Source organism: Schistocerca gregaria, chromosome 8 (assembly GCF_023897955.1).
Source record: "Schistocerca gregaria isolate iqSchGreg1 chromosome 8, iqSchGreg1.2, whole genome shotgun sequence".
Taxonomy (NCBI): domain Eukaryota; kingdom Metazoa; phylum Arthropoda; class Insecta; order Orthoptera; family Acrididae; genus Schistocerca; species Schistocerca gregaria.
The window spans coordinates 400,854,973-400,869,984 of NC_064927.1; the positions used below are offsets into that span (position 1 = coordinate 400,854,973).

At 45.6% G+C, this 15,012-nt stretch overlaps 1 protein-coding gene across 1 annotated transcript in view; it reads right to left on the minus strand.

Moving 5' to 3' along the window:
- Positions 1 to 210: 210 nt before the first annotated feature.
- The window catches only part of LOC126284854 (cuticle protein 19.8-like), an 89,472-nt gene continuing 74,670 nt past the window's right edge, over positions 211 to 15,012 (minus strand). Inside the window, exons 4-5 of the mRNA XM_049984086.1 lie at positions 13,797 to 14,051; positions 211 to 2,741 (exon numbers count right to left, since the gene is read on the minus strand). Coding sequence (XP_049840043.1) covers positions 2,475 to 2,741; positions 13,797 to 14,051 — 522 coding nt within the window. The 3' untranslated portion in view covers positions 211 to 2,474. The remainder of the gene's footprint in view (positions 2,742 to 13,796; positions 14,052 to 15,012) is intronic.

Below are 15,012 nucleotides of genomic sequence, written 5' to 3' on the forward strand. Positions count from 1 at the left end.
ACTCAGGGTAGGAAACAAGACCTCTGAGAAATAATGGACTTGTCCGATAAAATTCTGTTCTAGCTGCCCATACATTTCTTTTCCAATCTAAAGTTTCGTTGCAAGCTCTGAGATTTTTCAAGTACATCTTCATGGTCAAAGTTCAGTTATGCAGCTTTGGATAGGAAGGAGCATCAGGGTATACCGCAATAAAATGCAACGAAAGGAAGCTACGATTTAAAAAATAATTTATTACAATATTTTGTGTATAAAACGTTGAATAATTAAATTATAAATAATAAAAATAAAACAATTACAAAATAAAATTTCCATGAGTAGCACATTTGTTAATATTGCACATGATGGAGATGACTGTGAAGAAGATGTTTTCTTCACTGTCGTCTTTGGCGACGATTACAAATGTCGTTTGAGTGATGTACGTCAGCTGTCAATATGGAGAGTGTTAAGTCAATAGTTTGAATGGAACAGCAGCTGATTAATGCCCATACTCTCTCGTACTGCTTTCATTACAGCAACCTGTTCTTCTTGCACTTATAATATGCACTGATAAAAAGGCCGAATGTGAAGCTCTGAATATGTCCTCTGGTGAAAAGTCCATTGTCGGATAGGAAACTTTTCATTCTGGGTAAGGGATAGTTACGAGCTTATATTGTCAGGCAAGGAAACTCTCTTACTGTGTGACGTTATAAGTTGGCTCACCATTGATTTCTACTTCCGTTTCTGAGTCTATCATTATATGGATTTCAGACACACATACATAGCTGATTGTGACACAGCCCACTGCCACCTGTAAACGAACAATAAGTCCAGATTGTTTCAGGAAGCTGGTGCAGCTAACCACTACGGAGAAGCAAGTGGGTTATCGTTGGATCTTGTGAGGATAAACAGGTGTACACGACCTGATTGTTTCATTGTATTGTACGTTCTTAAGTTTCGACCTAAAACATATTGTCTGTGTCATTAAGGTAGTTTAGTCACGCAGCTGTTCTTTTGGTTGAGAATTTTCTAAACCTATCAATAATTTCAAAAGGTCTGTGTTGTTACATGTGAACCTTGAATAATGACAGATCCAAATTCGTAAGAGATGATCTGCTGACATCGGTTTTCAATCCTGTGGCAACCAATTTGTGACTTGTAATCTGGGAGAAATATTAGTTCTGCTGGAGAAATGTAGATTGTGTATTTTCTTGCTCCAAACCGGCTTTCTCCTTCCACTAGTGATATATTGCTCTGCTACATTGTCCAAGTGTCACTATTACAGCCTGCTTAAGCAGAAAATTTGTCCTGAAGCTACAAGGGTGTGTTTTGAAATTGTTTGAGGTGCTCAGTTTGCCAAAGATAGAACTTCTTCTTCTCTTACAATCTAGTGTCACTATAACGAAGATCAGAATTGTACAGACTACATAAGGTTTTACATAGGTTTCAATTCGAGACTAAGAATAAAACTGAGTACGCTTTGCTTGATCGGGTAGTAGGAGTACGACTGTCTGAAAATAACAAAATGAACAGTTTGGTCAGCTGCATCAGCAGTTCCTCGATACTTTCAAACGGCAAAAAACCGGCGAGTTTGGCTGCAGGGAATTTAATAAGCGCACTCACTCAAAACATTTCTTTGAGAACGAAGCAGGTAGTGTGGAAGATGAATGATGCTGGTGAATTGAAATGAAGACGACACTTCTCCTATTTGTACAGCTGTCTGTGGAATTTCGCCACACAGTACGTTTGGTCTGCCTATGAGCATGAAGTATGTTAGTAAATAAATTTTGTGAGCTGTTTCAACAATTCATCAACAATTTCACATTACTGGCTATGGGCTTAGGACATGCTAGTGAACAACGTTTGTGAGCTGTTTCAACAATTCATCCTCGATTTCAGATCACTAGAAGAAAAATGAACTAGGCTGAGAAGAAGCACTGGAAAACAGACGGAATTAATTGGTGGTCTGATTCACTGCCTTTAGGAGATTACTATGCGTGAGCCACAATATGTCTGATGTCAGACGGGAGACAGGCACGGTGAAAGAAAAGTGTCCTGTGTACATGTGCAACAAGAGTAGCTAAGTTCTTCAGACAGATATCAACCATCTCACCGTCAGCCTGGTAAATGGGGCAGTGTTAGTAGTTTAGGCGAGGCTGTAGCACAGGTGCCAAAAGATCTGCTGTGGACCTCTCCTGGTGCAGGGATTGTGTAATGAGTGAAGTTGGTATAGTGAGAGAAAGGGAGGTTGGAAAACGCGTGGACAGCTGACGGATGGTTTCGTTGTACTGTTGTGTCTAGCATTTCTGCTTCTCTACAGAATGCTCAGTCGTCATTATGGTCATACGTCCCACTCCTAAGTCCAGTGGAGGCCAGTAGGGGACTTGTTGCTGAAAGTCACACAGTTGTAGCAGCTGCAGCAGGTGTCAAGGGAGCAGAGTAGGTAGTCAAATCCAGTCATGGTGTACGTCGGCAGCAGTGGTCAGGTCAGAGAGTCCTCAGTAGGCACTGTAGCCGTACCCGTAGCCCTGCTGTGGGTACTGCTGCTGCTGCTGCTGCTGCTGTTCGTATAGCTGCTGCAAGAGCAGCTGCTGTTGCTGCGCCGAGCTGACGCCGGCAGGGCGCGCTGGCTGCTGCTGTGCGTCCTCAGCGTTGGGTGGGAAGAGCACCGGTCCCTGATTGGTCAGCGACGGCCGCTGCGCAGCGGGCACCACGACCGTGGGCCGTGGCACATAGGCTGGCAGCACGGGCTTCGCCACACTCACCTGCACACCAACCACAATCACATTACGCACCGTCTCTCAGCAAGGCACAAGGAATCCTGAACAAAGTGTTCTCACTTACGTCAATAGGTGAAATACACATTACAGTGTAGCTTCGTTCTACAATTAACACAAGCTGACAATGGGGTGCTCTGAATCATGCTAGTGGAATCAGACGGGGTGATGTTTACTATGTTGGGGCACACAGGCCACCAGCACAACAGTACTGTACGGCGAGGTGCCTACCCCCTAGAGCGCAGGGGCTACGACAACGCAAGCAAATCAGTGTGCGTCAGTGCGTCAATAACAATAACAAGCCACGGAGAAGAAGTTCGGACGCCACCGGCATTGGTCGTAGGAGACGCAGCTAGCGCCAGCCTATTTGCCTCTGCCACGGATGTAGCCACAAATATTAGGTTGGTACATAGGTTCGTAGCTTCTTACAGTAAGTTCAATAAACACCACAGATACAGAATGAGATTTTCACTCTGCAGCGGAGTGTGCGCTGATATGAAACTTCCTGGCAGATTAAAACTGTGTGCCGGGCGGAGACTCAAACTCGGGACCTTTGCCTTTCGCGGGTAAGTGCTTTACCATCTTTTTTACTCCAAAATGGTTTAGATGGCTCTGAGCAGTATGGGACGTAACTGCTGAGGTCATCAGTCCCCTAGAACTTAGAACTACTTAAACATAACTAACCTGAGGACATCATATACATCCATGTTCGAGGCAGGATTCGAACCTGCGACCGTAGCAGTCGCGCGGTTCCAGACTGTAGTGCCTAGAATGGCTCGGCCACTCCGGCCGGCTTTTTCCCCTCATTTTGTTCGGTGTCGTTCGTTACGTTTGCTTTGGACGGACGTCACAAGACATCCGTTCAAGTTGATCGTTGATTCCTTTACTCAGTTTTTTTATTACAGAGGGCGAGGAGCACTCTTTTTTTTCGTAATTCTGTTTGTTTTTGTTTGAAACTTCCTGGCAGATTAAAACTGTGAGCCGGACCGAGACTCGAACTCGGGACCTTTGCCTTTCGCAGGCAAGTGCTCTATCATCTGAGCCACCCAAGCATCACTCACACCCCATCCTCACAGCTTCAATTCTGCCAGTACCTTGTCTCCTACCTTCCACACTTTACAGAACCTGTCCTGCGATCCTTGCAGGTAGAGCACTTGCCCGCGAAAGGCAAACGTCCCGAGTTCGATTTAGAGTCTCGGTCCGGCACACAGTTTTAATCTGCCAGGAAGTTTCACCACAGATACAAATAACAGAGAATTTAGTCATCATTGATACATTCTCCTTCACTATTTGCAACAGACTTCCAATGCTGGGATGGCTTTTCGATTTCGCGATCGTAGACATAACGTGGATTTGAGGTGAAGTACACGTTGGGCCACGTTCGGAGTGCATTTTCATCCGGAAAGGAAGTTCCCTGAAGGCTGTTCGACAGTGAGCGGAAAATGTGAAAATCTGAGGGTGCTAGATCAGATAAATAAGGTAGCTGCGGTATGACTACCCATTACAACTCCTGTATACTGTTTTCTGTCGGTCTAGCAGAATGGGACGGGCGTTGCCTTGGAGTAGCATCACTTCACGCAGCCTTCCTGGTCGTTGTTCTTGGACTGCATTTGCATGATGTCTAAGTTGTTGAAAGTAAAGTGGTCGTTACACCGTTACACCTTGGAGAAACAATTCCTGGCACACCACACCGTCGATGTTCCGCAACAGGTACAACATTATCTTTTGCACATGCTCGCAGATCTTTGTATGAACTCAGCTATCCCTTTATTATCCTTACGTTGAAAAAAAAGACACCATTTCTCGTCATTAGTAACGACACAGGATAGGAATGGTGGGTGTTGATCACGATGCATTGATGAAAAGCAAGCAGAGAGCGTATATGGCGAGAGGAGGAGGAGTATGTTGGTATTTACATCTAGATCTACGTGATTACTCTGCTATTCACAATAAAGAGCCTGGCAGAGGGTTCAATGACCACCTTCGAGCTGTCTCTCTTTCGTTCCACTCTCGAACGGCAAGCGTGTAAAACGAGCACTTAAACCCTATGTAGGTGGGTGCCAGCAGAATGTTTTCGCAATCGGAGGAGAATACTGGTGACTGAAATTTCATGAGAAGATGCCGTCGCAACGAAAAACTCCTTTGTTTTAATGATTGCCACTCCAATTCACGTATCATGTCTGTGACACTATCTCCCCTATATCGCGATGATACAAAACGGACTGCCCTTCTTTGTGCTTTTTCGATGTCATCTGCCAGCCCACCTGATGCAGATCCCACACCGCATAGCAATACTACAGAATAGAGCGGACAAACGTGGTGTAAGCAGTCTCTTTAGTAGACCTGTTGCACCTTCTAAGTGTTCTGCCAATGAATCGCAGTCTTTGGTTTGCTCTACCCACAATATTATCTATGTGATCGTTCCAATTCAGGTTATTTATAATTGTAATTGCGAAGCATTTAGTTGAACTTACAGCCTTCACATTTGTGTGACTTATCGCGTAATTGAAATTTAGCTTCTTTTAGTGCTCATTAGTATAACTTCACACTTTTCCTTATTAAGGGTAAATTGCCACTTTTCGCACCATACATATATCTTATCTAAATCCTTTTGCAAGTCGTTTTGATCTTCTGGTGACTTTACAAGACGGTAAATGACAGCATCATCTGCAAACAATCTAAGACGGCTACTCAGATTGCCTCCTATGTCGTTAACATAGATCAGGAACAATAGAGGGCCTATAGCGCTTCCTTGGGGAACGCCTCGACGGCGAGGTCATTAGAGACAGAGCACAAGCTCGGATTAGGAAAGGATGGGGAAAGAAATCGGCTGTGCCCTTTCTAAGGTATCATCCTGGCTTTTGTCTGAAGCGATTCCGGGAAATCATGGAAAACCTAAATCAGGACTGCCGGATGCACCTATGTCCATTCACTACTTTTGTGATTTTCGGCTTAGAGCAGGCGGTACCCACACAAACGGATTTTTTAACCTTCCCCACTCCATGCGAATGTCGCAGGATGGTCGGAATGATCGCATTTAATCATATTTGCTACTTCTCCGCTACAGTGATGTGGATCATTGTGGATTAATGCGTTTAAACGGTCTTCATCAACCCCCGAAGGTCTTCCTGACTGTGGAGATTCATTAATGTCAAAATGATCTTCTTTAAAACGAGAAAACTATTTTAATACCGTGTTCTGTCCAATGGATTATCCCCACACACGGCGCAAATGTTTCTGGCCCCCTCTTCTGCCCTCACCCCTGTACTAAACTCAAACAGAAGGATATGTCAGAAATATTCTGATTTCTCCACTTGGTATTCAATTTTCTAGCGTCCACTGCGCCACTCACTATCTTCAAATGGCAAAGTGACAATCTGTAAACTCAAATAGCAACAGTGAACTACAAATAAAAAAATGACAGTCGATAAACAAACTCATAGCAACCGGAACATTACCATGCAAAACAAAAAAGACATGAACTTATGCACCAACCTAAAATCTACGAGCAATGCATTTGCCTGCCGACTGAGATACGGCAGCTGCACCCAGTCAGCGAACCTAGGATCGCCGTCTTCTCTATCTACGTGGAGCTACCAGCAGTCTTCGCGTGGGCTACGCAGTGGATTGGCTTCCGACGCTCGGGTCTACTGGACTTCGATATCTTGGCTCATTACTGTGATTATGTTTAGAGGCAGTCGTCTCACCCTGTGGTTGTTAAGACTATGGCTCGTTATTCTACGTAAACAGTTAAAGTCTGATTTAGACCATCAGAAGTGTCTAGTAAGACAGAGCCTTCGAGTGATAAACTGTAATTGCGTTCTTGTGAATTTATGCTTGAAGAGTGAATTTATGTTATTTGTAATAAGCATGGTGTTTATTGTCTAGATGGGCATTCGATTTTCTGCAATGAACTCGGCTTGAGCCACTTCACAGTTAGATTTTAACAAAGACTTTCATATTGGTAAATTCAACATTTTGCTCTCGAAACTTTGCATCTTAATTATTTTCCACGTACATTACAATGATTTCCCTCGTGTTTGATATCTCGACAACAATGCTTCATGTTTATACTATCAATTCGCAAAGAAGACAGCTAATATCAGGCTCTCCTCAGTGCTCGATATTACGTCAGATACTCTTTCCATTGAACGTCAGAGACCTGTCGTGAGTCCTGCCCTCTGTAAATGGCATCTGAATGCTACTGCTCTCAATTTAGACTTAATTGCTAAATCAATTAATCAGAAGACAGCTATCGCGAACGTTCATGTTGCCCTGTACGGTTTATCAAAACTGGCAAGATGTATAGTGTTACAGCTCACTCCGTTGAAAACCCAAGCTGTCCTGGCTGGTCAACAAGACGCATTAGCCCTAATTTACGAGAATCCCATCTTTAATCCAAAATGAGATGAACATAAACATTTCTCCCTCTGGGGAGAATCTAGACGTAATATTGGACGAAAACCGAGCGACTTTAGAAGAGGACAAATTGTCATGGCCCGGTGCGAGCGGACATATCGGAAATGACGAAGCTGGTAGGCGATTCGCGTGTTACTGTCATAAGCACCTATGGAAAGTTGTTGATGCATGGTCAACTCGCGTGTGGACGAAAGGGTGTTGGACACATACAACTCATTACAGAACGTGAAGGGCGGAGGCTTTCCAGCTCTGTAAAGCAGAATAGGCAGCGATCTGTGGTAGATCTGATGACAGAATATGACCCGTGCAGCACAAATGTTTTGAACACACAGTTAAGCGCACGTTATTGAACATGGAGCTCCGCAGCAGTTGACCCGCATGTGTTACCATGTCGACCAAACGTCATCTTCAGATATGGTTTCAATGGGCAGGGGAGCGTAGAGATTGGAACGGATAAATGAAAACGTGTCGCGTGATCGGATGAACCACATTTCTTGTCTCACCATCTAGATGGTTGTGATCGGACACGCCGTTGTGCAGGCGAACGGTTGCTGGGAATATGCAGCGCGTCACAGACAGAGGTCGACGGGGACAGTACTGTGGTATGCGGGAAAGTCACCTGTGCTTCCATACTACTTTTAAAAGTAACCGGAGGCAGAATGGCAACTGTGGTACATACGTAAGTGAGCATTTTTACGGAGCACCTGCATTCTTTCAGGTATGATGTGTTCCTCGACGTTGACGGCATACTTCAGCACGAGAAGTGTCCGTGTAACAAGACCAGAACCGTGATACTGCTGTAGTGGTTGACGAAACGTGATACTGAACTCACGCTGATGTCTTGGCCACCAAATTCGCGTGATCTGAACCCGATGGGACACATGTGAGACGTTACCGGGCGCCAGCCCCACGCCCTCAAATCAACGGCCCGCAATTTTCGGGAACTGTGTGACCTGTGCGTTGCTTAGACTTCCGGGAGCACATACCTTCGTGAAATTACCGAGGAATCTTCGAATTCTGCCAGACAGAATCACTGTAGTGTTGCATTCCAGCGGTAGAACAACACGCCATTAAACAGGTGGTAGTAATGTGCTGGAAAATGAGTGTACTTCACCACGTTGTGCACGGTTGTACTGTCTACGTCCATACGGACAAAAAGATTTTCATACACCCTCTTTGCCTTACAGTTCCTGTCGTTGACTATAACACACTTGTCCTAACCACATACCAGAAACATTCGATTCCGTAAGAGCAAAATATCCTCAGTCCCACTCCATCACAAGCCGCTTTTTCTGAATCGTTTCTGCTAGCAGGAACTTGAGTTTGGAATTATTTCTTTACTGTGTCAGAGAACAGAATCACCTCTCTATCTTTAAAAGACACCTAATGAATTATATACTAAACCAACAACAATGTCTACCTTTGTTTCTGTACGCATCATTCACCAATTTGCAGACAAGTACCCCCGTCTTCCAACTGCCCTTTCTCATCTCCCAAAGACCCTAGTAGGGGCAGTCTGAATTTCTCTCCATTAGAACTCGCTGTGTCATAATATCCCCATTTAGTACACTTCTACTGTTTCTTTTGTCATTAGCTTTTATTGTTATTATTAGTTCTTAGCTCTGTTAATCAGAACAGCACTGGATATATCAAAATTTTGTCTAAAGCATTTCTTCATTTCTGTCTCTGCTGTTCTTATTATTTTTTATCTTCGTATACCAAATGGGATCACTTTAACTTCAGCTCCTCTTCTTTCTTTCTCTTTCTCATTTTTCCATTATTTTTCCACCACTCCATTTACCAAGTTATTCGCGTGTTCTCTATTTCTTTCTTCTTTGAATGTCGTTCCTGATTTCGTATGTTTTCTGCCTAGAAAGCCTTCTGAATTTAATCTTTGGTTCTTACAAAGTTTCTTTCTGTTTTTACTATTCTTTGATACTGTTACTTTCCAGTTCTTATCTTATGTCTGTAATCCTAGCAGTTCTAGACTTCTTTCCCAGGAACGCAGGAATATTTGTTTTGTTTGCCTGTTATCATTCACTGGGTAGAAGTGTTCAAGGAATATTAACCTTCGCATCTCAATCACTTCTGATATTTTCTGTATATTTTAGTATTCATTATTTTTCTTGTTTCAACCATATTTAGTTTGTATTGCATCCATTACTTTTCTAATAATCCATCTAACGAGTAACTGCTATTCTGTTATCGAGCGAGGTGGTAAAGGTTTACAAAATTTGACTATCATTGGGTAGGACGACGGTTCGAACCCTCATCCAGCCATCCTGATTTAGGTTTTCCCTAAATCGCTTCTGGCAAATGCCGCGATGGTTCCTTCGGAAGGGCGCGTCCGAACTTCCTCAGTCCGAGCTTGTGCTCCGTCTGTCATGAACAGGTTGTCGGCAGGACATTAAACACTAATCTCCTTCTCCTCCTCCTCCTTCTGTATTCCGGTCAACTTAAAATTCATTGTTAAACATTCACACGCATATAAACAGTCTGGTCTTATCGGAGTGGAATAATGTTTTAGTTACGTAATTCTAGAGATACATTTTTAATTGTAGACATATTAGTTAGAACATATGCTCCTCCCTCATGAATTATTCTTTCAGTTATTGCAAATCCTCCTAGCCCGTAGCACTATATTGTTTCTCAAAGATGTTTCAGTTTACTAACTCATTTTATTTTACTTATTTGTGTTCAGTGTGTTTTGGTGTATTTTATACGTTTGCCATGATTTTTTTTTTTCAATTGAAATCCTGGACGGACGTCTATTGGCTTTTTCTTCAGATTTCACTGAGTAACTACTTACGTTAGGATCCGGCCGATGTGGCCGATCGGTTTTGGGCGCTTAAGTCCCATAGTGATCAGTGCCATTTTTTTGACTTACGTTAAGTTTGTTGCAAGCGTGGCAAAATCGACTACAAAAGGTAATGAGATTGCCCTAATTCCATTCGATTTCCCTAATTCCATTCGATTCTCCTAATTCCATTCGATTTCTGTCGGCGAGGTATTCGTTTAGCTTTGTGACCCGCGCACACAGCTGCTCGCGTTACTTAGCACGCCGCTCTCTGGTTTCGACGACGTCCGCCGGCCCTCGGATCGAATCCGCCTGGCCGATTAATGACGAGAGCAGCTGTGTCAGCCAGTCTGGACATAGTTTTTAGGCGGTTTTCCACATCTGACGAAGTGAATCTAAGTGAATACCAGAATGGAACCAACGTCCCGCTCCCTTACACGATTCGTATTAATTTAGAAGATATTCGCACACTTTCGCATGGTATAACACTAGACGCAGATAGTTAGGGGAAGCGACGTGGGGTAAATTATGGCGATAGGAAAGGTATCCGGTCACCGTCTACCGTTTGCATTGCCAAATCCATAAATTAACATTTCGACTCCGTGAAGATACGGGATAACGGCCAGGAGAATAATAAAAAATGGTTCAAGTTGCTCTGAGCAGTATGGGACTTAACATCTGAGGTCATCAGTTCCCTATAACTTAGAACTGCTTAAACCTAACTAACCTAAGGACATCACACACATCCATGCACGAGGCAGGATTCGAATCTGCGACTGTAGCGGTCGCAAGATTCCAGACTGAAGCGCCTAGAACCGCTCGGTCCCACCGTCCGGCAGTAGTAAGTAGAAATATTAGTTTAACATTGAGGTTGTTTAACTTCAAACTGCAGCTCCTTACATTTTATTCTTAAAAACACAGCTTAACAGTAAAAGTGATAAGGGATGAGGTTTTGGTCTGAAGAATATACAAGGGGTGGAACTTAAGTAGCGGCAACTATTTATTCACAACCGATAAAAAAAGTGTTACATGTTTGCACCTGTTACTGTCCTTCAAAGTAGTCACCAGCATTGTGTAGAACCTGTTTCCAGCGATGTGGAAGGCGTAGTATATCGTTAGTAGAGCCTGTTCTATTGATGGTGCGAATAGAGCGGTCTAAAGTTATGGTGATTCTCGTGTACGACTGTGATGGTGTTATCCTAACGCTTTACGTTCCTCTACGGCAGACCGCCAATGCACAGTATTGCTCTTCGTTTTTGGAGCATCACCTGTGACTAGCTTTGCGAAACAATGAAACGTCCCCTTCGAAAAATTATACACCACTGTGCTTAAACTAACACACAATATTCTTTAGCGCAACGCAATGTGACTTTCAATAATCCCTACAAGAGAATGGCCCTGACTATATTAACCTACACGTTTCACAAATCACTTACCTCACAAAAATCTTCGTTACTCAAACTACTGCATTACAGCGAGCGCCAATACTGCTAGCTAAATAAAAAATTCAAACTACTGAAGGCACTAACTACTGATAGGCATAGTTAGCAAATGAAAGATTTTGATAGAGAACAGTGTATTTATCTTAATAGTGTTCAAAAGTAATAATATATATATAACACTTCGTGACATCCCTTCTTACAAATGTACTGTTTCTGATAGACACACGTCCAGATCACCCGCTCTCAAAAATTCGCCATCTCACTTCCCCGCATCCACCACTACTGGCGGCTCACCTCCAACTGCGCAACGCTACGCGCTGTTAACAGCCAACTGCCCAACACTACAATGGGAGACAACAAACTAGTCACAGACTTCACACAGCACAGCCAGTGATTTTCATACAGCGCGCTACGTGGCGTTACCAATAAGAAAACCTAAACAGCCTACTTACAAGAAGAGGCGACACTTTCTGCGCAACCCACCCATCATTTTGTACGAAAATGAGCGGGCGCATACAGCGCAAGCTGTTGCTGCTCTGTTCGGCCGATGGGACTGGGGTACTGTACCATCCACCATATTCCCCGGACTTACGTCCTTGTGACTTTGATTTGATTCCGAAGATGAAGGAACCACTTCGTGGCATTCGCTTCAGAACTCTTCCAGAGATTCGACAGGCGACAGACTACTCCATTCGCACTATCGACAGAACAGGCTCTGCTAACGGTATAGTACGCCTTCCACATCGCTGGCAACGCTACACAACGCTCGTGACTACTTTGAAGGACAGTAACAGGTGCAAACATCTAACTCTTTTGTATTGGTTGTGAATAAATACACTCCTGGAAATTGAAATAAGAACACCGTGAATTCATTGTCCCAGGAAGGGGAAACTTTATTGACACATTCCTGGGGTCAGATACATCACATGATCACACTGACAGAACCACAGGCACATAGACACAGGCAACAGAGCATGCACAATGTTGGCACTAGTACAGTGTATATCCACCTTTCGCAGCAATGCAGGCTGCTATTCTCCCATGGAGACGATCGTAGAGATGCTGGATGTAGTCCTGTGGAACGGCTTGCCATGCCATTACCACCTGGCGCCTCAGTTGGACCAGCGTTCGTGCTGGACGTGCAGACCGCGTGAGACGACGCTTCATCCAGTCCCAAACATGCTCAATGGGGGACAGATCGGGAGATCTTGCTGGCCAGGGTTGTTGACTTACAGCTTCTAGAGCACGTTGGGTGGCACGGGATACATGCGGACGTGCATTGTCCTGTTGGAACAGCAAGTTCCCTTGCCGGTCTAGGAATGGTAGAACGATGGGTTTGATGACGGTTTGGATGTACCGTGCTCTACTCAGTGTCCCCTTGACGATCACCAGAGGTGTACGGCCAGTGTAGGAGATCGCTCCCCACACCATGATGCCGGGTGTTGGCCCTGTGTGCCTCGGTCGTATGCAGTCCTGATTGTGGCGCTCACCTGCACGGCGCCAAACACGCATACGACCATCATTGGCACCAAGGCAGAAGCGACTCTCATCGCTGAAGACGACACGTCTCCATTCGTCCCTCCATTCACGCCTGTCGCGACACCACTGGAGGCGGGCTGCACGATGTTGGGGCGTGAGCGGAAGACGGCCTAACGGTGTGCGGGACCGTAGCCCAGCTTCATGGAGACGGTTGCGAATGGTCCTCGCCGATACCCCAGGAGCAACAGTGTCCCTAATTTGCTGGGAAGTGGCGGTGCGGTCCCCTACGGCACTGCGTAGGATCCTACGGTCTTGGCGTGCATCCGTGCGTCGCTGCGGTCCGGTCCCAGGTCGACGGGCACGTGCACCTTCCGCCGACCATTGGCGACAACATCGATGTACTGTGGAGACCTCACGCCCCACGTGTTGAGCAATTCGGCGGTACGTCCACCCGGCCTCCCGCATGCCCACATACGCCCTCGCTCAAAGTCCGTCAACTGCACATACGGCTCACGTCCACGCTGTAGCGGCATGCTACCAGTGTTAAAGACTGCGATGGAGCTCCGTATGCCACGGCAAACTGGCTGACACTGACGGCGGCGGTGCACAAATGCTGCGCAGCTAGCGCCATTCGACGGCCAACCCCGCGGTTCCTGGTGTGTCCGCTGTGCCGTGCGTGTGATCATTGCTTGTACAGCCCTCTCGCAGCGTCCGGAGCAAGTATGGTGGGTCTGACACACCGATGTCAACGTGTTCTTTTTTCCATTTCCAGGAGTGTAGTTGCCACTATTTAAGTTCCAACCCTCGTATGAAAGCTATGGCCCAATGCACAATGTTCTTAGTAGGCGCCGGTTGTTTCCATGGAGACTGGTTGTACCTGTATGTAATGAGGGTGTCGGTACTTACTATGACGGACGGCTGCGGCCTGGGGGTGACGAGCACCGTGGTGGGGGGTGGCGGGGGCGGCCGAGTGACGACCACGACGGGAGGCGGCAGGGGTTTGGCCACGACGACGGGCTTCTGCACGAGCACCGGAGGCACCGCGGGCGGGTGCGCGCCGGGGTTCGACTTGGTGACCACCGCGTTGAAGCCGTTCACGTCGTCCGCCGTGTAGCTCACGGTGCGCACCGACCCATCGGCGTCCAGCACGCTGTAGCTGCCCTGAGGGCACACAACACGTCCCCAGGTTCGAGTGAACAGCAATGCTACAACTCCTCCCTTATCTGCCAAATTATCTGAAAACACGTAAACACCACTCTCGTCCACAGCACCCTAAAAAAACTTGTTGCATCCCTCTACAGTGTTTGACTATACACACTACAACATTTCATGACACAGCGAGCAATCAGTTAACGTTATACACTGAAGAAAAAAAAATCGCAACACCAAAAATTAATTGATATACAGGGTGACACACGGGAGACGGACGGTTTTGAACTGCGTACTACTGAGGCCGCGGTGGTGGGAGGTGGTCGTGGTTGAGATAGTTCTGATCCACGCAAGACGCCATTTCGTTTACTCAGTCACTATGGAGCAGTGGGACTTGCAACGTCGAGTGTTTGTCTATGACACTTTAGTGAAAAATGGTGAGTCTATTATTGCTACGCAGCGATTGTTTCGTGGGCGGTTTAATGTCGTTCGACATGGAACTGTTCCAAGCCAGAACACAATCCTCAGATGGGTGGAAAACTTCAGATCAACTGGAAACATACTGGATAAGAAGCATCCTGGCCCGAGACGCAGAGTAACGGCACCAGAAAATGATGAAAGGGTAAGGCAAGCGGCAGTCAGAAGCCCGGGACGGTCAGCTAGACGTCATGCTAGAGAGTTACGAATCAATCGAGAATCGGTTAGACGATTTTTGCATGAAGAATTAAAATTCCATCCCTACAAAATGCTCAATGTCCAACAACTTAAGGAAACTGATTTTGCCTTACGAGAAGCGGTCTAAGGCGGTGCACTCATGGACTGTGTCACCGATCCCAGCGGAGGTTCGAGTCCTCCCTCGGGCATGGGTACGTGTGTTTGTCCTAAAGATTATTTAGGTTAAGTAGTGTGTAAGCTTAGGGACTGATGACCTTAGCGGTTAGGTCCCATAAGATTTCATACACATTTTTTTTTT